The sequence below is a fragment of the Salarias fasciatus genome, chromosome 13 (genome assembly GCF_902148845.1).
Source record: "Salarias fasciatus chromosome 13, fSalaFa1.1, whole genome shotgun sequence".
NCBI classification, from domain to species: domain Eukaryota; kingdom Metazoa; phylum Chordata; class Actinopteri; order Blenniiformes; family Blenniidae; genus Salarias; species Salarias fasciatus.
The window spans coordinates 8,808,563-8,829,163 of NC_043757.1; the positions used below are offsets into that span (position 1 = coordinate 8,808,563).

The 20,601-nt window shown below is 42.6% G+C and overlaps 2 protein-coding genes across 3 annotated transcripts in view; one reads left to right on the plus strand and one right to left on the minus strand.

Moving 5' to 3' along the window:
* The first annotated feature begins 2,594 nt into the window (after positions 1-2,594).
* On the plus strand, positions 2,595-4,079 carry nkx6.2 (NK6 homeobox 2). The gene is made up of 3 exons (XM_030106842.1): positions 2,595-3,069; positions 3,492-3,664; positions 3,831-4,079. Exons 1-3 carry the CDS (start codon positions 2,640-2,642, stop codon positions 4,077-4,079), a joined length of 852 nt encoding a protein of 283 aa, XP_029962702.1. The 5' UTR covers positions 2,595-2,639.
* Positions 4,080-7,437: 3,358 nt separating this feature from the next.
* The window catches only part of inpp5a (inositol polyphosphate-5-phosphatase A), a 153,935-nt gene continuing 140,771 nt past the window's right edge, over positions 7,438-20,601 (minus strand). The window contains exons 13-16 of one of the 2 annotated variants that reach the window (XM_030106190.1): positions 15,645-15,756; positions 12,163-12,231; positions 10,267-10,303; positions 7,438-9,931 (exon numbers count right to left, since the gene is read on the minus strand). In XM_030106190.1, the coding sequence (XP_029962050.1) occupies positions 9,882-9,931; positions 10,267-10,303; positions 12,163-12,231; positions 15,645-15,756 (268 nt within the window). In that variant the 3' untranslated portion in view covers positions 7,438-9,881. Of the gene's footprint in view, positions 9,932-10,215; positions 10,304-12,162; positions 12,232-15,644; positions 15,757-20,601 lie in introns of both variants that reach the window. The other variant, XM_030106191.1, reaches the window with a different exon arrangement.

A 20,601-nucleotide genomic window follows, 5' to 3' on the forward strand; every position in this document is an offset into this window, starting at 1 on the left:
GGACAGAACATGCTCGTTGTTGGCTTTAAGTCAAGTTTGAGATCAAGTTAGATTTCTTTTATTGACTTCCTCTTAATAATTATGTTAAAAATAATTTAAGTGGCACAAAATACTACATTCAACACTTCAATAATATCAGGGTAATTTCAATACAGTTATCTAAATAATTTCATGCGACTTTGATTTAATTTAAATGGATGCAATACAAATAAAATGCACAACTTGTTTTTATATATTTATATTTTATTATCATTATTAGTTTTTACATGAATGTGTATTCCTGCGGTGGCTGGAGGTCCAGACAGCCTGAGGAGGCCTCAGAGGACACAGGAGCAGCCGTGCGCATCCAGCGCGCCAGCGCGCGCCTTTTCATCCGGACACGCGCTGATCTGTGCGGCTGGAGCCCCGAGCCGAGGATCCAGCAGATAACATCAGCTGTACTGTTAATGAGCTCCAGGAATTCACTGAATGGATTCATGAATAGATCAAACTGAGGTTCAACAGGGCTGCGAGCAACAGGTTCTTAAATCACCATTATTAAGGCCATAAAAATGTAAATATTTGAAATGTAATATTCATAAGTATTATATATTATTTTGAATAATTACGGGGGTATTTGATGCTGCTGGAATAATAAGCTCCCGTGCACATCTTTACTTTCCCTTTGCCCGTAACAGATCTGACTTTAAGAGCTTAAACTTTGAATTACCTTTAAATTTAGGAGATAAAAATTCAAATCATCCATTATGTTAAATTGTGCTGATGGCCTCGGTGACGGGCTGTTTGGCAGCTCCCGTCCCTGGCCGCAGATGGAGGAGAAAAAGTGCCAATCTTTCCCTCATTGATCTCCCTCCGGGTCAGCTGTAACTACTTTATTCAAGGTGCTGACATTTTACACTGAAAAAACCAAAAGCGACGCTTGTCAGCTTCGCCACTTCAAAGTTATTGGATATTTATTTTTTCCAATATCCCATAGTGATCATTTTGGAAACACCCTAACGCGCCATCATAAAACACATGTATATAATCTGTGTGTATATGTGTGTGTGTGGGGGGGTATAAATTAGAAATAGAGGGCCATTTGCAGAATTAGAAAACGTGTGTACTGCATCCCTTCAGCCTGAAGAAATACAGTCAAAATTGTGAATCACCTCGCGTTGAAAACCTTTTAAAATCCACAATCTTTTTCCCCGGTGAGCAAATGGGCGGCAAGGTGCATTTGCTGAAGCCTTTCAAATGCTAACATGGGCCCATATTTCACTCTTACAACCTCCTTGCATCTCCATAAAATATTACAGCACTCAGAGTGATGACTGGAGCCTGCCTCCTCTCTCTCTCTCCCTCTTCCTCTCTCTCTCCTCTTCCTCTCCTCACCTCACACACTTTCACCCTAATAACACAGTTTGTCTGAAAAACACACAGATTATCTCACTCAAATAAAAAACAACACAGCGGCAGGAGCTTTTTAATGATCTCGGGAACCATGTGACTGCTTCTGCTCTGCAGGTCTATTAAGAGGGGATAATTGGAGACGGTCAGGGTGGAATAAAGTGGATGAAATTGTAATTTTATGGGACAAACAACGGAAAAAAACAGATCTTTGCTAGCTTCATTCGTTCAATAGAAATAAAATCAAAACACACTGGGAACAAATTTCAATAAGTCATTTGGAAATTAATACGATTTTAAATAAAATTAAATTGAGTCAATTTTACGCGTGATTGAAAAGATGATTTAAAAAACAACTTTTTTAAACATCAATCAGATATTGATGAAAATACACACGGAATCGTTCCTCTCCTGCAGGTTTTAGTTTCTGCAGCGGATTTTAATTTAAATGTGTTTTCTTTGTAATAAACAAAGATTTCCTCCATCATTAACAGCACCGACTGATGATGCGTTCAGGTCTCCTCTGACATCTTGGCTTCTTTATAGTTCATGTCCTTAATAAAGTCTGAGTAAATATTTCAATATGTATGAAAAGACAAAAAATCCTTCCAATCCATGTGTGTTTTAAAGTTGATTTTAAGCTCCCATTTGGAGAAAAACCGCATAACTTCTTACAGGCATAATTCCTCAAAAATATTAGACTCACATACGCGACGTGAGCTTAATTTATTATAAAGTGAGCCCCTCTCCGTTTAGAAACATGTTTCATCATCCATCAAAAATAAATAAATGCAGTCAGTCCTAATAGAGGCTGAGAAATCAAATAGTGAGCATTCCTATTTCCGACAGCACGTCAAGGCAGCACTCGTCCGGCGAACCGACCAATCACAGCGCCGTCTCACTCAGCCTCATCCAATGGGAATAGCGCGCGTGCAGGTGGCTGCTCTGTTATCAGCGAGTCCCGCTCGTGTCCCGCCACAAGACGAGTGGACTCCTTTAATGGTTTCCGTCAAAAACCACAAAAACATCCTCACAGCGGCCGACCTCCGCGACGCTCCCCGCGGCGGCCGCAGCAGCCTCCGCGTCCCCAGAGGGAACAACTTCACCCGGGCTCAAGTTTGTCCTCCTCCAGCCCCTCCGGGATACTTTTTTTTCTTGAATTCGGGTGGAGAAGCGGCAGCCGAAGCGGTCCGGCTCCTGAGTTTTTCCTCCAGTTTTCGCCTCGAGAGTTCGGCGGTTCATGTCCACAAATGTTAGCGGTGGGGCAGATGGAGGCTAACCGGCAGAGTGCGTTCGTCCTGGGCAGCACCCCGCTGGCGGCGCTGCACAACATGACCGAGATGAAGACGTCGTTGTTCCCGTACGCGCTGCAGCAGAGCCCGGCGGGCTTCAAGGCGCCGCCGCTCTCCAACCTCAACTCGCAGCTGGCGGGCGGCACGCCGCACGGAATAAGCGACATCCTGGGGAGACCCATCACCACCGCCGGCCAGCTGCTCTCCGGCTTCCCGCGGATAAACGGCCTGGCGACCACCGCGGCCGCAGCGGCGGCGGGGATGTACTTCAGCCCGGCGGTGTCGCGGTACCCGAAGCCGCTGGCCGAGCTGCCGGGCCGGGCGCCCATCTTCTGGCCCGGGGTGATGCAGGGCTCTCCGTGGAGGGACCCGCGGGTCCCCTGTCCGTGTAAGTTCCGCCCGCACCGCACTCTCCTCCGGATGTGTTTTTTTTTAATACTATGTCCAGTTTTTTAAATGCATCTTTACACATCTAAATACGGACCATAAATCCTCATCCATCCACAGCTCGTGCCAAAGCGGTAAAAATATTATTAAGCGTTATATGGTGACCATAAAAAGTACATTTCAGCAGCACACACACTGGAAGTTCCTCTGAGAACATTAAAGTTTAACGTGCAGGGACTTTAAAACCTGTGTAATAATAATGATATTAAAATCTATAGCCATAAAGAGGCCTGACAGTAAAATCCTCAATTCAGGATGTTTTTTTAAACTGTTTAATCTAATTAATTCGCTCAGCGTTTACACATTTCTTAACCACACTTACACGGTGTATTTCCATTTATGCTGTTTTTCCTCCTCTTTCAGCCCAGACTAACATCATGGTGGATAAAGATGGAAAGAAGAAACACTCCAGACCCACTTTTTCAGGACAGCAGATTTTTGCTCTGGAGAAAACCTTCGAGCAGACTAAATACCTGGCGGGTCCGGAGAGAGCCCGGCTGGCCTACTCTTTAGGGATGACCGAGAGCCAAGTCAAGGTAAAAACAACACACACATCCCGGTAAATGTGTCAGTCGGTGGGATAAATAATTATAGATTTGGGAATACACCTGTTGCAATGTAGAGTTGACACTGAAATGACTTATTATTGTTCTCGGACCTGTTGATCACCTTCCTCCTCTTCCTCCTCTTCCTCCTCCTCAGGTCTGGTTCCAGAACCGGAGGACCAAGTGGCGGAAGCGGCACGCGGCGGAGATGGCCTCGGCCAAGAAGAAGCACGACTCCGAGACGGAGAAGATGAAGGAGAGCTCGGACAACGAGGAGGACGACGAGTACAACAAGCCGCTGGACCCCAACTCGGACGACGAGAAGATCACGAGACTGTTGAAAAAGCACAAGGCCTCGAACCTGGCGCTCATCAGCCCGTGCAGTAACAGCTCGGACACCTTGTGATCCGGACAGAGACTCGTGGCCTCTTCCACCTGACATTACCGCCACATGCGTCTGAAGGGAGCGCGTGGCGCGGCGCGGCATGGCGCGGCGCCGTGCGTAAAGACGCTGCGCGCGTCTGGACGCTCAGCTGAAAAAATAATAATAAATACATTAAAAATACATAAAAGAGAGGCTCGAAAATGAAAAAAAAAAAAAAGACACTGCATCCGAGCTGAGCTTGCAGACAGACCCTGAGCCGCTCGGAGGTTTGAGCTGGACGCGAGAAGAGGACGCTGAAGGACAGTTGTTGCTGGGAGTGTTTTGGAGATGCACTTTTTATACGCATCCAGACGGAGTTTTCACAGCAGGTGTAAATGTATCACAAACAATTATTCACACAAAACAATCCGGATCAGTGTTGTGCTCATGAGTAGGACAGATTCATTCCCGTTCCACCTGAAGCGAGAGCGAGGCGCCTCCAGGAGTGAAGAACTTTCACTCAGCTCAAGCTTTCTCACGACACGTTATTTTTCCCTCCCACGTCTGAATAAATTCTTCAGCTTTAATGTGACTTGAAGTTTCACTGATCCGGATCCCAGACGCATGTTTTTTTGTTGATTTTTTTTCTTCCCTTCTATAAAATGCAGGTGTGAAGAGGCCTGTGCTGCTTCTAAAGCTCAGTTTAACCATGCAGGGTATCGATCCACCGTCTTAAAAGGCGACAGAATGCAAGAAAGGAGGAACGTCTGAATGAGTCCGTGCTGCCACCCGCAGCTTCCAGATTGTAGATATATTTTTTACTGAATAACTTATGTGGTTTCAAAAATGGAGACGTGGCTGCTCTTCCTCTTCCTCCTCCTCCTCTTCCCCCCTCCGCTTCAGAGTAACGTCGGCCTTCTCCAACTTTTATTCAACTCTCAATTCTGCACCGGCGCACAAATGTATAGATGCAAAAAAAAAAAAAAAAAGATGAGAAAACGCTGTAAATAATCCCTGTAAAGAAACATAAAAACAGCTTGTTTTAACGACGTTCTGCTTTGATTTGAAGGAGTTTTTACGCAGCGGGCTGGAAATCTGCAGCTTCTGTTGGATTTAAAGAGTCTTATTGCTTCCTGAAGGTTCTAGGAAGAAAAAAAACTTTGTATAATGAATAAATTATTTAACAAGCATTTTTTTGTTTTATTATTATTATTGAGTTTTGTTTGAATGTATGGGCTTAATATAAATTAAAGATAAATCAATGACTGGATAATTGAATGTTCACGGTATTTATTGTGATGCAGGAAAAATGAAAACAGAAAATAATCACGAAGAAATGGAATTAAAACATATTAGTGCCAGAATTATTCTTACATATTTAAATACATCAAAATACGTCCTTTTCTTAGAAATGTTTTTCTTGTTTTTGTTGCAAGTTAATTCGTTCTTTAAAAAAAAACATTCATATAAAAAATAAGCACAGTACATTTTGTATTTATCATAATATCACGATATTAATATTTAATTGAGGCAATTAGGAGCATGAGGACTAATATTTAGAGTAGTTTTCAGTATTTGTATATTTTAATTGTAATCGAGTGCATCAGGATTGAAACTTTAATTTGATAGAAAAAATCTGACTAGAATAAGAAAATTAAGTTTTTAATAAAACTTTTTGTGCATAGCAACCATTTAATTTACACGTTTTCTGTTTCATAAAGATGGATTTGAAAAAAAAAAGGAATTAGAACTAATTTTCTTTGTGTGCTTTTTGAAAATACGAATCAATTTGTTTAAAATAGTGAAATAATCTAAACATTATTCATCTCTTTCCCCTCAGGATTGTTGTCGTTGTTTGATCACCCGTTTCCTTTGACGCTGCTCAACATCTCCACTGCGCATTTATTGAGTTTTTCTATTTATTTATTTGAAGCAAATGAAGATTTATCAGGCTGAGCCTCCAGCTGCGCCCCCTCTGTCTGCAGCTGGTACTGCAGAGGCGCGTCCTCAGCCAATCAGAACGCCGCTTTCATCCACCTGCTGCACGCGGGAGAGGGCGCAGAGGGAGCAGAGTCTTTGAAAAAGAACTTTTTTTTTTTTCTATTCTTATTTAAATCAACCGAGAAAAAAATGTAACAATATAAGATACAAACTCAATTTCCTGCAACTTTTACGCAGATTTTTACTTCTGGAAAACTCCAAACTTCCATCTCAAAGGATTCACTCTCTTTTTATGTGGATTTCTTGGATTTTATGATCCTGTTTTAAGCAACATGATTACAAAAGCTGTTTTGTTCGTTGACACAAACACTTCCGTTGGAATTTAATCAGGAAAATATAAATAACTTTTTCTTCCTTTGATTAGAGGCACAAAGTCAAATTTCTCCCGTTTTATCAAAACAGTAAAATTCATTCATACATCTTTTTTAAAACCTAACATATTACAACCTAATTTTATAATTCTGTCAAACCTTTATTTTATTCTTTTTAAAATCATACCAAAACAGAATTAATAAAATCATCTGAAAGTCATAAAATCCAAACAAACATTATCACAAATAAGTTGTTTTTATTAGCAAAAACCGACGTGATGGATATTTTAATGATAATGTTTTGAAGGATCTTCATAAACTTTAATAGTTTTTCATTGAATTAATTTCCAATAATAAATTAACCCTGAAATATTTCATTGTGGTTCATTTGTGAGTGAGCAGTGAAATATATAATCAGACAGGATAAATTGAGGCAGTAAAAAAAAAAACTGATGATCTGTATTAAAAGTCTCAAAGAGGCATCAGTGTAACTTTTAGGTTTTTCAACATAAATCATCTGATATCAAACAATATTATGGCCAGCTTTGCACTTTTTAATAGCTGAATGTGAATTTTATTGATTTTTTTTTCTTCAAAATAGTGAATTTAAAATCCACTGCAATAGATTAAAGTCAAACTTTAACCAGAAGAAACATTTGTAGCAGCAGTTTGAAGATCTGAAAATAAAAAATATTTCCAGTTTTTGTGCATTTTAGGTGAATTTTTATGGAAAACGATCAAAATTCAATTAAAAATAATTCAATTTATGGCATTTTTACTATTGGAATCAGTGGATATCTATCTGAAGAGTAAAGTTGGAGCTCAGACTCAGAGGTTTGCTGATTCGAATCCCGAGTGTTGTGTCAGGAAGTGGATTCAGACCAGGTGATCTGCTGTGGAAAACCTCCAGACCTCCAGGTCTGGCGGCCGGATGGGGCCGTGGGGCTGAACAAAGAGAAGAAATGCAGACAAAAAGAGGACCAGGACGCTTCTGCTGCGCTCTAACGGTTTTTATTGCTTGAGAACTGCATCACCTACAGTAAAAGGCCAGGCCGTCCAGAAGGGGCTAGAATAAAATCTCTTATTTATTTATTTATTTATTTTGGAATAAGATGGAGTGAAGAAATAAACTGCAGCTTATATTTCTACAGTATTTACTCACAATGACCAGCAGGAACAAAAACAAGCAGTGCTGCTTCTGTTTTCAAAACTTTTTGTTTTTTCTTTTTCACCTACAGAACCCAAATCACACAAGACGACATAAATTCTGCGGCAGGCACAAAATCATTTCCAGCGGCGGTGATTCAGACTGAGAGAGAAGTCAAACAGAGGATCAACGTGACGGCTGTAGTGTGGAGAATCAAACCCATGGCCTCTGTAATGCTGCCACGCTGCTGAAGGCTACATACACAACAGATTCAAACAAAACAAATGAAAAAAAAAACAAAACAAAACCATCTCTCCCCTCCCCAAAAAGAAAAGCATTTAGAGTTTCTTATTTTTTACACCTTAACCGACCCACTTTAAGTATTTTTAAACTCTTACACACTTTGTCGTCTGTGTAGATACTTGGCACCATGATGCAGTAACAAAAATAAAGACAAAAACAAAACGGTTTACATTTCTTAAGGACACCCAAGCCTATCTAAAATATCACATTCAGAAACATAATATCATAGAAATAAGTTAGAGTAAGAATAATAATGACATAACGTGAGAGTGCTATATATGAGACGTTATCTTAGATACTTGCATGGTCTATGGCACGGCTTGAAAACATTCTGGGATAGGCGATAAATCACTGAACAGCTTCTCTGTCTCGCACTTATTCTAAAGGTCACTGTGGCTCCAGGAAACCCCCCACCCCACCCCACCCCTATACCCCCCCACCCTGCGCACTCCAGCATCCACATTTTGGTAAGAATCATAAATTATCTCTCTTTTTTTTTTTTTAAAAGTACAGTATATAAAACCAGCCTGGGCCCGTGTGGCGGGCCAACGGTGTGCACACAACTCCAAACCAAACTCGCGTACAGATATATAAACGGAGCAGGAGGACGCAGGGAAACCAGTGTTTGGGAGGTTTCTTTTTTTTTTTTTTTTCCTCTCTCTTCTGTTTTCTCTGTTGGAACAAAGCCGCTTCTCATTTCAGCGTTAGTGAGGAGACATGCATTTGTGGGATGAGCGGCGGAGCTCGGTCTGCTGAGCTGCGTCCGTTCAAAACTTCCTCAATCCTCTGCGGCTCAGGAATCTATCATGATACTATTAATAAAAGAAATCAAGTGAATAAAATTCACCTCCGGTGGTGAGGATAAAAGAAGACAACGTTCTTCTTTTAATACAGAAAACTGATACAACAATATAAAAAGTAAAAATTCGTCTTTTCAAGATTTAAAACTGCTTCCACGTTTCTCGAATCCGGCCTGCATCTGGGGGATGAGCTCGGTGTGTGGCTTCAAATCCAACACGCGTTAAACGCAAACTAATCAGAAGATTTGATATTGAACAACATCGCCGCCCGTTTTCCTCTCAAGAATCAAAACTGTTACTCTGTTAATAATTTCCATGACAGCGTCGAATTCAGACGCTTCGCCTGAAATGTTTTCTTCGCTCTCATGTATTTCTATCATTTGTGGGATGAGCAGCAGAGTGTCGTTCAGTAATCTGTAAAGTTACTCAGAAGTTAAAAAGATTGTGCATTTGTCTGGATAATTTAACAAAAGATTTACATGAGCTGTGGCTCATCCCACAAATGCAGCGAGAAATAATCTCCCAACACACTGATTTCCTCACGTCCAGCGCCTGGTTTACACACACACACACACATTTAGATCTATTTATATATAGTGTTGAAATAAATGAAGTTCTATCTATTCCAACAAAGGGACCGAAAACTTTGGTCCCACCGAAGAGAGAACGGCACGAAATCCATCCACGGCTCTAACTTATACTGTCCAATGTACAAATAAATCTAACAATATATAGATATACATCTTTTTTTGCATTGCACTTTTCTGTTTTTTTCAAATTTTTTTTTAAAACATCTTACATACTGTATGGAAAGTAGCTCCTATACACAGAGGCATACCTAAAAAACAAAAAAACAAAAAACAAAACAAAACACAGCGTCTAAAAGTGTAGTAGGACTGGTTTCACTTAGAGTTTTGGCAAAATGAGGCTGTGGTGTGGAAAAGAGTCCAACCTTTATCTCTCTCTTTCTGTTTTTTTTTTCTTTTTTCTTTCTCCTCTTTCTCTCGGGAATGGGGTTGCATGGAAACGGTGAGGTCAGCGATGTGTGTGTCGTCTCGGCCCTCGTCCACATCTCAACAAGTGTTTTATGGAGGGAGAAAGCGGTGGGAAGGAGGAGGAAGAGGAGGAGGAGGAGGAGGAGGAGGAGGAGGAGGTGTCCGGACTACTGCAACTGGTCAGCACTGCTGAAAGACTTCGTCTTCAGTGTATGCTTGTGCAAAGTGTGTGTGTGTGTGTGTGTGTGTGTGTGTGTGTGTGCGTGTGCGTTGTTTCTGCTGTGTTCTCACAGAGGCGCTTCACGGAATATGTTCTCCCCCCTTTGGCAACACTTCCCTGCAAAGAAGAAGAAGTTTAAATTGACTCCAGATCAGATTTGCATTTTTTTTTAAAAAACTGTCATGCTTAATTTTTTTTAAATAATAAAAATCAAATCAAGTTTGTGTGTTAGTGTCTTAAAATGACTGAAGCATTTTAAGCAACTGGCAGCTGTGTGACCACTAGGGATGATTTTCTTTTTTTTTGGGGGGGGGGGAGGACACTCTGCTCTCCGCAAATCAAACCAACAGTAGCAAAACAATGGGAAGGGAATATAATGAAGAAAGAAAAATAATATTTACCACGACATCACTGCACCACACAACACTTGTGCTTATTTGCATTAGGTTTACCTGCCCCCGCTGTTATTCGGAAGGACAGGAAGACAGGCTGGCAGAGGAGGGGACAAACACACAGAGAGACACAAAAAAAGAAGAAGAAGTCAGGACTTTGTTACTGCAGCGTGGATCAATATACGGCCCGCCCCCCGGCTCCCGGACCCTCGCCCTCCTCCCCCCACCCCGGGGTTAAACTCACACGGCAGCTCGCTGCATTTTTGGACCGGCGTGCTAAACTACACGGGACATTTCTGAGTGTGTTTTTTTTCAGGAGGTCACCTCGCACACACACACACAACGCCGTCTGCGTCGCGCTGCGGACGGGAGGCGCCTGCCTCTCTTTCAGGCCGACGCCGCGCGGGGAAAAGGTGGCGCGACCTCTCACCCACTTCACCGCCGAGCGGCTCCGCAAACAAGAGGAGCTCCGAGGTTTGGGAATAAATCAGCTCCAGTGTTAAAAGGTACAAGACGGAAGGAGTTCGGAGTGAAACATGCAGAGAAATGGAAAGCAGCCATCTGAAAAACATCTTTACTGGAAAGATGCTCAGCCGTGGCTAATTCAAACTTGTAATACCATGTTGTACCAGTAGATGGTGTGGTTCTACATTTAGATGTCTTTTTTCGTTTCCGAAATGCAAATGCAACAAAAATAGGAACATCGATAACTTATAAAAAGTTTCGAATTTTTTACGGGTAACTTCAAACAAACAAAAATTTTAGGATGCTGCAGATCCAATCGTAGCGTTTTATAAGCTAGATAAGAAAAGAAAGGCCTGAAACATTTCAGTTCATGTGAAATAAATGTAAAACCTGATGTGAGAAAACCTGGATCGGATGAATTTAGTTCTCCTCGATCATTATTAATTCCCCCATGAATCTTCTAACTAAAAAGGATTTCTTTACAAAAGTGCTACATTATACTGTTGCAACAGCACTTTTTAATCTATTTAAAACCTGGAAAACTTTTCAAATCTTTAACATGATGACTTCGATGATGTGATTTACTCGGCAGACTCAAAGGAGGAAGCAAACAGAAAACTGGTAGAACTTTGAATTAGCCGTCCGTTAGCCACTCTGAGGATGGGTGAGACGTTACCGTCCTCCGTTCTTCCATATTGTACCTTTCATTTAACAACTGAATTCAGCTGTATTGTGAGGCGTCTCATGCAGCACTCATGGAAATCCTACTTTACAAACTCGACGAGTTCAAGTCGTCGTTAACTGATCCAGAATGGAAACAGACGTTTCGACCGGATCAACGGAGGCGGAGCTTCAGCCTGCCAAAAAAAGGCTGGCACTGACTGTTGCTCACTGCTGTCAGGCTGTGCGCCCTCTAGTGGACAGGTATGGAGAAAGCAATGGAGAACGTCAAGCAACCGTCATCCTCCATTCCTGTTACCATGACGATGGAAGCTCGCCAGGACACATTTCTGATTCAGAAGTTCAGGCTGCAGAAATGTGGATGCCAAAGTTTTCTTTCTGGAGACGTTCCTAACAAGTGGTTTTTAAAGTGTAGAGGGCGCCAGAGAGCTCCCAGAAGAAATTAATGCGAGAACAAATAAATGGAGGTCAAAAATTAAATCAGACTTTTTTTTAAGCGATGGGATTAAGAGTAAGAGAGACATAATTGTCACATCTTATGTGGAAAGTTATAAATGTTTTCACACCAAACATGAAGTGTGAAGGTTCGCCGTCCCACCCTTTAAAAACCACATCAAACTACTTCAGGAATGGAAACGTAAACGACTGTATGGAAATAAACTGAACCGTACCTTCAGTATCAGCCTCATTTAGACACAACATGTTTCAAGAGGTAAAAGAGAAGAGAACATTCTCCCCGAACGACCCATCCCCACACGAAGAGATGAACAACAACACAGAGCGAGGAGGTGGGCGGAGCCCCGGCGTTACCTTGTGGTCCCCCATGCAGACATTGGGCCCGATGTTATCATAGACTATAGACTTCTCTTCATTTTCAGGCTGCGGAGACACAGAGTGAGAAAACGTGTAAAGTGAACATTCTCATCATCTTTCAGTTTCAGCTACATGACGACTGAACCCGTGAGTCAAACAGCAGCTGTGTCAAATGATTAATATATTGTTTTTCTGCTCGTCCAGTTCCATTTTTCTCTTTGTGACTTAATGAAATGATGAAAAAATACTATTGTACCAAATGCGTCAAGAATATTTATTGAATGCTCTGTTTACAAAGAAAATGTTTGTGAAAAATGAATTGAACATTTTTAGTTGAACTGTTTAGGTATCAAATAGATAATTTTATGTAAAGAACTATCAATATAATTCACAGAGGAACTATGTCGACACAAAGAGCAAAATAGAAGAAATTAAAACTTAATTCATATCGGAACTTTCAAAAAAGAAAAGTCACAAAGTTCTTGATACAGCAACAATTAAAGAAAAAAACAAGCAAGCAGTAAACCAGTCAAAACATCACGCTGAGCAGACAGAGTTTAACTAAGACCCTCTTTAACATAAAAGATTTTGAGCCAGACTGAATGAATTCTCTCCTGAGGAATCAGATTGTCCCGTTTACATGAAGACGGCCAAAGTCATCAGATGTGCAGGTTTTTATGCAGCAGTAATATAATCTGAGTTAGTTGGTGCATCCACACGTAATCCCACATCCAAAGAAACATTTTCCTCCTTCAGGGTCTGATCAGGATGAATATATGTCGATTTTTTTTTTTTTTTTACCAACCACTACATGAAGTGTTGCTCCAGAGCTCAAACAACCAGAAGTAATCTGATTCACTGTTTACATGGAATCTGATTGGATTAGAGAAAGTGTGACACTGTTCCTCTGATCCGATTGTATGAAAATGGTTACATGATGCAACTTTAACTGGATTAAATCCAATTGGCTCGTGAAAGTACAACTACTGACATCCTTTATATCATTGTAATTTATATTTTTGCATCACGTTAGAATAAAATGTATTTTAGTTTAATGTGCGCTTAGTTCAAGGACATCATCTGATCTTATTTCCTGGCAGAAACATTACTCCAACCATAAAAACAAGTTACAAAAATGAAAAAAAGGTTTCACTTTCACGAGGAAAATGTTGTGACTCTTGAGTAACTCTGAAAATGTTCCAGTTGTCTGAAGTTTCATCTGAGTTGCTGGACGCTCTGGCAGACGAGCAGCGCGCCGAACCGCAGGTGAACGAAACTCCGCGGCTTGAAAGACGTGTGCAGGGATGAAAAGCGGGAGTCATTTACAGACGTGGACGCTTTGCCTCTCGACCTGATGTGCCCGCTCTGCAATCCGAGAGCCGATCAGAGAGAAGCGTGTTTCAATATCACTCCCTGCACACAAAGGAGCCGCTGCGCGGGAATCCGCAGACGGGGGGGATAAATCACACTTCTCTGGTCGAACTAAAGACTTTTTAAACGGCCGCCCAACCACACACACACGCTCACACACACACACACACACACGAGGCAGAGGCTGCTGGGTGTGACGTGGCGGGCTGCACCTGCGCTTCAGAGGAAAGAGACAGAGAGCTTGAGAATGAACCATAAAGCCAAATCCAAATTAACTTCAGACCAATCCTGCGTCGGAGTGGGGTCAGTGAACGCCGCGCCTCCACCTCACTACCTTTTCCCAGCAGGGGTGCAACGCACTGCCTCCCCTCTATTTGTCTGGCGGCGGCAGCCCCCCCCCGACTGCCTCGCCTCCGGCGGCTCCAGATACATTCATCAAACACACACTTGATAATTTACAAAGGCAGCATAAAATTGTGGATTTTCGGGCTGCGTAATCTTTAGACAGATAAACAAATTACCCCGGGCCCTCCGGCGGAGAGGGAGCGCTCGCTCGGCTAAACATTCATTACCGGAGCCGGTGCCGCGCCGCACAGCCAGCGGGCAACCTTTGGCGTGTTAGGGCTCGGCAAGCAGAAAATAACATGATGGCGAGTTAACCGACCGTGCCATGATAGATGACGCCACGCGCCGGGCTGTTTACGGGCCCATGTCTCAACAATCTGTAACGCTGCGAGCCGGGGAGTGTGTGCTCAGTGAATCATCAGCCAATCTGCGAACGCACTAACTGTTCCACTCTGTCCACGCATTACAAGCAATTAGCCGGTGCTTGAGGGGAAGAAAAGCAAACAACAAACCAGCTGTGTGTGTGTGTGTGTACTATATATACGTGTGTGTGTGAGAGAGAGTGTCACCTTTTACATAATTGTGACATATGGAGTACTTTTTTTGGAGAAAACACTTGTTTTGTCCCTATCTTACAGTAAATACAGCCATCAAGCCTTATTGTTAGGTTGAGGCTCGGGTCAGTTCGGAAGAAAGATCAGGAAGGAATTTCCTCATTTGTCACGGACCAAAGAAAGCCAAACTTCCTGAGCAGCTCCCTCCCGCTGTGCTTCGCTACTGTACAATACACCGCTGCGTCCCCTTCAAACACATTAACAGATGAAAGCTGCCTGCATGCGCGATTGCACTGAAAACACCCAGAACCAGTCCTCTTTAAAGACCTGTGTTACTGTGGAAGATCAGCCCAGGGAAGACATGGCTGCTATGCTCCTGCTGAATGTACTTCCAGATTTGGGGATCTAATAAGCCTCGACAGCGACTACGGTGGTGTTCTTCTGCAGAAAACACGGCGAGAACAAATGTGGGAAAACACTGCTCGGCTGCACGGAGGATCTCTGGGTAATCCAGCAAACAAAATAGTGAGTCAAGAGTGAACAGACTGCAGCACAGGCCGAGGAAAAAGGCGATGGCAGATTGGCTGGCGTTTGTTAATGGCGGGATGGATTTGAAGCCGGGTGGAGAAGCGGCGGGGTTGGACTCTCCTGAGGAAGAAGACAGATCTGAGGCTTTATGAAGAAAATGGGGAGAACCTGTTTGAACTCTATAAGTGCTGGGATATATATACTGTCTGGGTGAACCCGTGGATTAAACCTCCAAATTAATATTCACAGAAACCTCATCCTCCCATCTGTGAAGAGACAGAGGAGGGAAGGAGGGAAGCAGGGCGTGGATCAAGGATGATAGAGATACAAATAGAGGGGCTGATGACAAAGACGCTCATGCTGAAGTGGAGGGAACAGGACAGCGCTTGTACTCACATACTCAAACACACGTCTGCATGGTGTCACTCTACACTAAATAAACCTGAACACTGATAAAAACAACACAAAAACGTAAGCTTTGGCTTTCACCACCACATCTGCTGCTTCTCTAAGGAGCCGTTAAAGATGAATAACTCTACATACTGTCATTTATTAAGATTATTTTCCCCAGAAAAGTAGATATTTTGGCTTTCAACATTTAAAAAATAAAAAGAGTCAGATCTTTTTCTCAGACACTTGGAAGGACTGGGCAGTGAGGAGCCGCTGAGGCGTTGGACTCACCTTTATGACCATGTCCCTGGCAGAGGGAGACATGAGGATTCGGTCGCACCAGGCGGGCAATCTGGTGTTCATATACTCTCTCCCCTGATTGCTGTCTTCGCTGTATGGATAACTGAAAGAGACACACAAACAAAGTGATCAGCCAATAGAGGAAGGAGGACAAAATTAAAAAAAAAAAAAAAAAAATCTTCACATGACAAAGTGTCACGTAGACTAAATCAGGGTGTGAGTGTTGAATTCTGGGAACGTGTTGTACAAGAGAATCAATAAGGAAACCAATAAAAACCATGGCAGTGATTCAACAGGAGTAATAAATACGAGACATTATCTCACAGACAGAGATCAAAATGTTTTCACAAGAAAACAGGAGGTCCATTAGTAGGACCAATCATCTGAGTAATCTCTAGAATCAACACACATGGATGGCTCAATCAGAGCAATCCTTCTCTGCCAACTGTACAGGTTGTGAGCGTGTTTGTGTGTGTGTTCGGGATGGAGAGAGAGCGAGCGAGAGCGAGGGAAGAAAGCGATTCAGGCGGAGGGGGCCAGAGGGAGACTCAGTTGCCCATATGTATCGCTACATCCCTACACGGTCATCAAAAACAGATTAGGTGCCGCAGCAAATGGCCAAGAGAGATTGTATCTGGGAACAGCCGGGAACAATCGCATGATTTAAGCGGCGGCCGGGCTGGAGTCGGGCGGCGAGCCCATCGAGCTGATACAGATTTACATTGTTGAGAATTCAATTTGCCCCTCCGGCTCATCAAACTGCTTCAGATTTACACGCCACCAATCCAATTTGTTTGTCGGCGCTCATCAGAATGTAAGACTGGGCTTACATACTGTAATACCAATCCAATTTGCTCCTTCAGTGCCACGCGTGCTAACCGTAGCATAACACAAAGTGCCTCTTCACAGAGGATGGTGATATCCTAATGATAAAATAAACACACACTCACGTGTGTGTGTGTGTGTGTGTGTGTGTGTGTGTGTGTGTGTGTGTGTGTGTGTGTGTGTGTGTGTGTGTGTGTGTGTGCTGGGCTCGTGATTCATCACACTTGCCAAACTCAGAACTTAATTGGACTTTGCGTTAATGGAGAAAATACATTTGATTGTAGGTTCTATTATATTATTTGTTCATTCGAGGCAGTGAGGATTTTAGACGATGTGACGATGCAAAAAAAAAAGATAAAAAAACTTGTCTTAGATCCTACAGTAGTTGAGAATTCATTCAAATCACCATTCAAGTACAAGTCATGAAGAGCACTGTATATGTATATTTTATTAACTAAGAAAAGGAAAAGGAAAAATGCGGGTTCATCTTCTGATACCAGTGAATAGTCAATGATTGTGAACAATGTAAACATGAAACTTTTCTGAAGAGCAAAACGCAAAAACGAGTTTCCACTTGAAACGTTATGTAAAACAGGAAGTAAACCTTAACACTGAGGGTGAGATCGCTCTTTCTAAGTGTCTTTGAACAAGACACTGAATCTCTAACGGAGGGTCAGCCGTCAAAATCTGTGTGTGTGTGTGTGTGTGTGTGTGTGTGTGTGTGTGTGTGTGTGTGTGTGTGTGTGTGTGTGTGTGTGTGTGTACGAGTGATATCACTGCTCTGAGACTCCTGAAGCTGTGAGAAAAAAGGTGCTCAAAGGAAACAGACGCCTACTGGCATACTTCTGTTGTTTTATTATTCTTTTCACAAATGGAGAAATGCGATCGACAGTTATCAATGATATTTGATTGGTGTCTTTTCTCATAATATTACAGCAACATTTGAATAACTTAGATTAATGTAGTGTTTTCCCATTTGTAATTTATTCTGTCAAGTGTCGATATTTTTCATTAATCATATATTCAATTTTAGAATAAATATCTGAACATGCATCTTAAAGTTCCATTAAGAGGGCAAACACATTTTTTTAAAGTACTGCAATAGTTACTCTGCCTTGTAATTACCGGGTAGTTACTTTTAAAATATAACAGATGTTTTCAGTTTTTTTTGAAGAAGTAACTAGTAACTATAACTAATTACTTTTCAAAAGTAACTGCATATGAATGAAATCCACCATTATATATACATATTTCTGCATTAACTGTTACATAGTATGGCTCGGTTAAGTCGTTTTCTACCTTTTATTTGTTTTTCAGCATCAAGTGGAAGACAGAAAATTAAATTTAAAAAGACAATTCATTGATTAACAGTAGGACTGGACTGGTTCTATAAAAGTTTAGTCGAGAGAGAAGTTCCCTACATTGTTCGTTCATGGAGTAACTGGCCAAATTCACCATTGAGAACTTCAATTCTGTAAAGAACTGATGGGAAGATGAATTTAATTAGTGAAATGAGTGAAATGAATCTACTAATCTGTCTGAACTTGCTAACAATGAGACAGCAACAGTTTTTGAGAACCATAAACACGTGTCGGGGGCTTTTTGAGTCAGGTGGGATTGGAAGCACAAGGCTGCCCCATCTGGCCCAACCACACACACAAATACACACAGAGTTCCCCCCGCAAGACTCCACTCCATCCCGCCCCAGGTGTACAAACAGACCTGCTGAGAGCTATTTAAAGAAGTTCCCTGCCTCCAATTAGCATTAATAGCACTTAAACCATGGGGGAAATGCACGGGGGTTTTGGTATGCTAATCAAAGAGCTAAAAGAAGTGATCCCGGGATGAAAGGGGGCGTGAAGAATAGGATGAGTGAAACGGAGATAGACGAGGAGGCAGAGGAGAGGGGATAAAGACGGATCAGACAGCAAGAGGCAAGGCGAGGGTGGAAAAGAGCAAAGTCTTCAAAGGGCCCGGAGGGGCTGCTCCACTTCAGGGTGGCCCGGCGGCTCGGGCTCCAGCCCGGAGCGGCGTGTGAACAGCCCCTCCTATCAGGGACTCTCCTATAGCTTTATTGACTAACAAGCTTGGGGTCATTTTGGTGTGAAAGAGATTGAGAGAAAATCAAGTTGCGGCTCTCGTCTCCACCAACTCCTTCAGAAAATGAACTCCCTTCCTTGATGGCCGACTTCCCCCTCTCAACTGTTCCCTCGGTCCTGGTGACAGCCTGCGAACGCCGATCAAAAATGCTGGACGGCGGCCGTTAACAGGCCGCTCTGTGTGCCTGGGGGTGTCTGTGTGCAGATGTAGGCTGTTCCCTTCTGTTTTACCGCACCCCTCATTGGCTCCAATAGAGATAACAAGTCCTAATGCAACGGCAAACATCAGAATGGTGCAGCGGGGCTGAAGTGATTAATGCGACCGATTTGCGACTTCACAAACTTATCGGGGCCGGTAAACAGACCTGGGAAGGCGTGGGGGCCGGAGGCCATCAGCTCATATCACAGCCTTATTCCCCACGGTAAGACTAATTACCCTAATTAATGGGCTGAACTGATAAGCCCAACAATCGTACGTGTGAAGAGGAGGAGGTGCTGCAGCTCAAAGAACCAAAAGACTCATGTAAACACATTTATGCACAAAACGAACAGAATTAACATGAACTAATTTGAACAGAAATTCGTTCCTTGAAGAGCAGGATCTTAAGACGACATGATCTACCATACACCGCGATGGAAATATTCAGAGGATCAGGAGAAATCTGTGAGCAAGGAAAAAGACTGAAGGTCAAAACTGAATGCTGGCGATCTTCTGGGCACTGTGTTGAAACCAGACATGATTATTTATTGGATGTCAGCTCAGAGACACTCCCAGACACGGCCGTCTGTGAACACAACTCGCCATGCCGTCAATCCGCAAACGCAAGTCGGAGAATCACAAAAGAGGAAGACGTGAAAACCATCCCGTCTTCTTTGGACAAAAGCAACTTGAGAATGGGATATCTTTAACCAAACTCCTGAATATGGTTCTGCAATTTCAGATCAAGAAAATATACCTTTACGAATGTCAGAAGAGTAGAAATAATCTGACCAGAGCATTAAAAGTATTCTGGTGAATCTAAGGCTTAAAAATGGCAGCTGTTTAAAAACCTGGAAAACTCGACCAGGCTTGTCTTTGTCTTGTTTGCAGCCATGTTTTCAGTGGAGAACACGGCTCTCTCACTGCTCTCCGGCGTTGCTGACCACTGTGCAGATGATCCATGTTTGTCCGGTCGCGTATCGAGCCCCTCGGTCGGCCTTCGAGAGCTCGCTCATTCATGCTCGGGTTGGGGCTTAATGTTTGACTTGGCTTCTGGCGCATTACTCACATGAGTTGTGGCTGGTGTCAGCTTGTTTGTCTTGCAACAGTGGAAAAAAAAAAAAAAAAAAAAAAAAAGTGTGGGGGTGAGCAACCGGCCCTACCCATGGCGCGAAGTGTCACTCAGCCTCTCCCAGTAATATATACCACCGTGCGAGAGGCCGCAGGGGCATATATTACTGCACTGGACATCTTTCTGTATCCATATTTGTTCAGCACATTGTTACGGAACTATAAATTCATTTTCCGACAGTAAAACTGTGAACGAGTTGAAGATCTGTGCAGGAAAAAAGGGGAAATCTTCTGTAGCTGAAAGCGTTGAGCAGTACAGGATGTACCTGACTTCCTCGTCTCATATTCTCTTATCTGTGAAAAGCTATTACCTTGTTCAACATAATGACGAATAAACGACAGGCCAAACAGTGAGCTATTCACTTCTTCAGTATTTAATGAGGGCAATATAAACTTGGGAATAAAGGTAGGGCAGGAAGCCAGAGATAAGCGCGGTGGTATCAGTATTACGAGGTCAGGGATGTTAAAGAGCATTGTGAGGATGATGGAGTGGCCCCCTGCTGAGCCCCCATTGGCTGAAAAGTCAGAAATTGCTGATTTTTTTTTTTTTTTGGGGACGACTTGCTTCCCCTGCAGCTATGTTTGTTTCCCGTCGTCAGGGGAGGCTTGGCAAAACACAACACATACACACACTCGCAGATTCAAAAAGATCAGCCAAATGCTATCAATAAAGCTGAGTGTTTGCCTGGGTTTG

Excerpts from the sequence above, each read along its gene's own strand:
- nkx6.2 (XM_030106842.1), top strand. The coding sequence starts at position 2,640 with ATGTTAGCGGTGGGGCAGATGGAGGCTAACCGGCAGAGTGCGTTCGTC. Across the intron at positions 3,070-3,491 it reads CCCGCGGGTCCCCTGTCCGT|CCCAGACTAACATCATGGTG; the intron begins GTAAGTTCCGCC and ends CTCCTCTTTCAG. Across the intron at positions 3,665-3,830 it reads TGACCGAGAGCCAAGTCAAG|GTCTGGTTCCAGAACCGGAG; the intron begins GTAAAAACAACA and ends CCTCCTCCTCAG.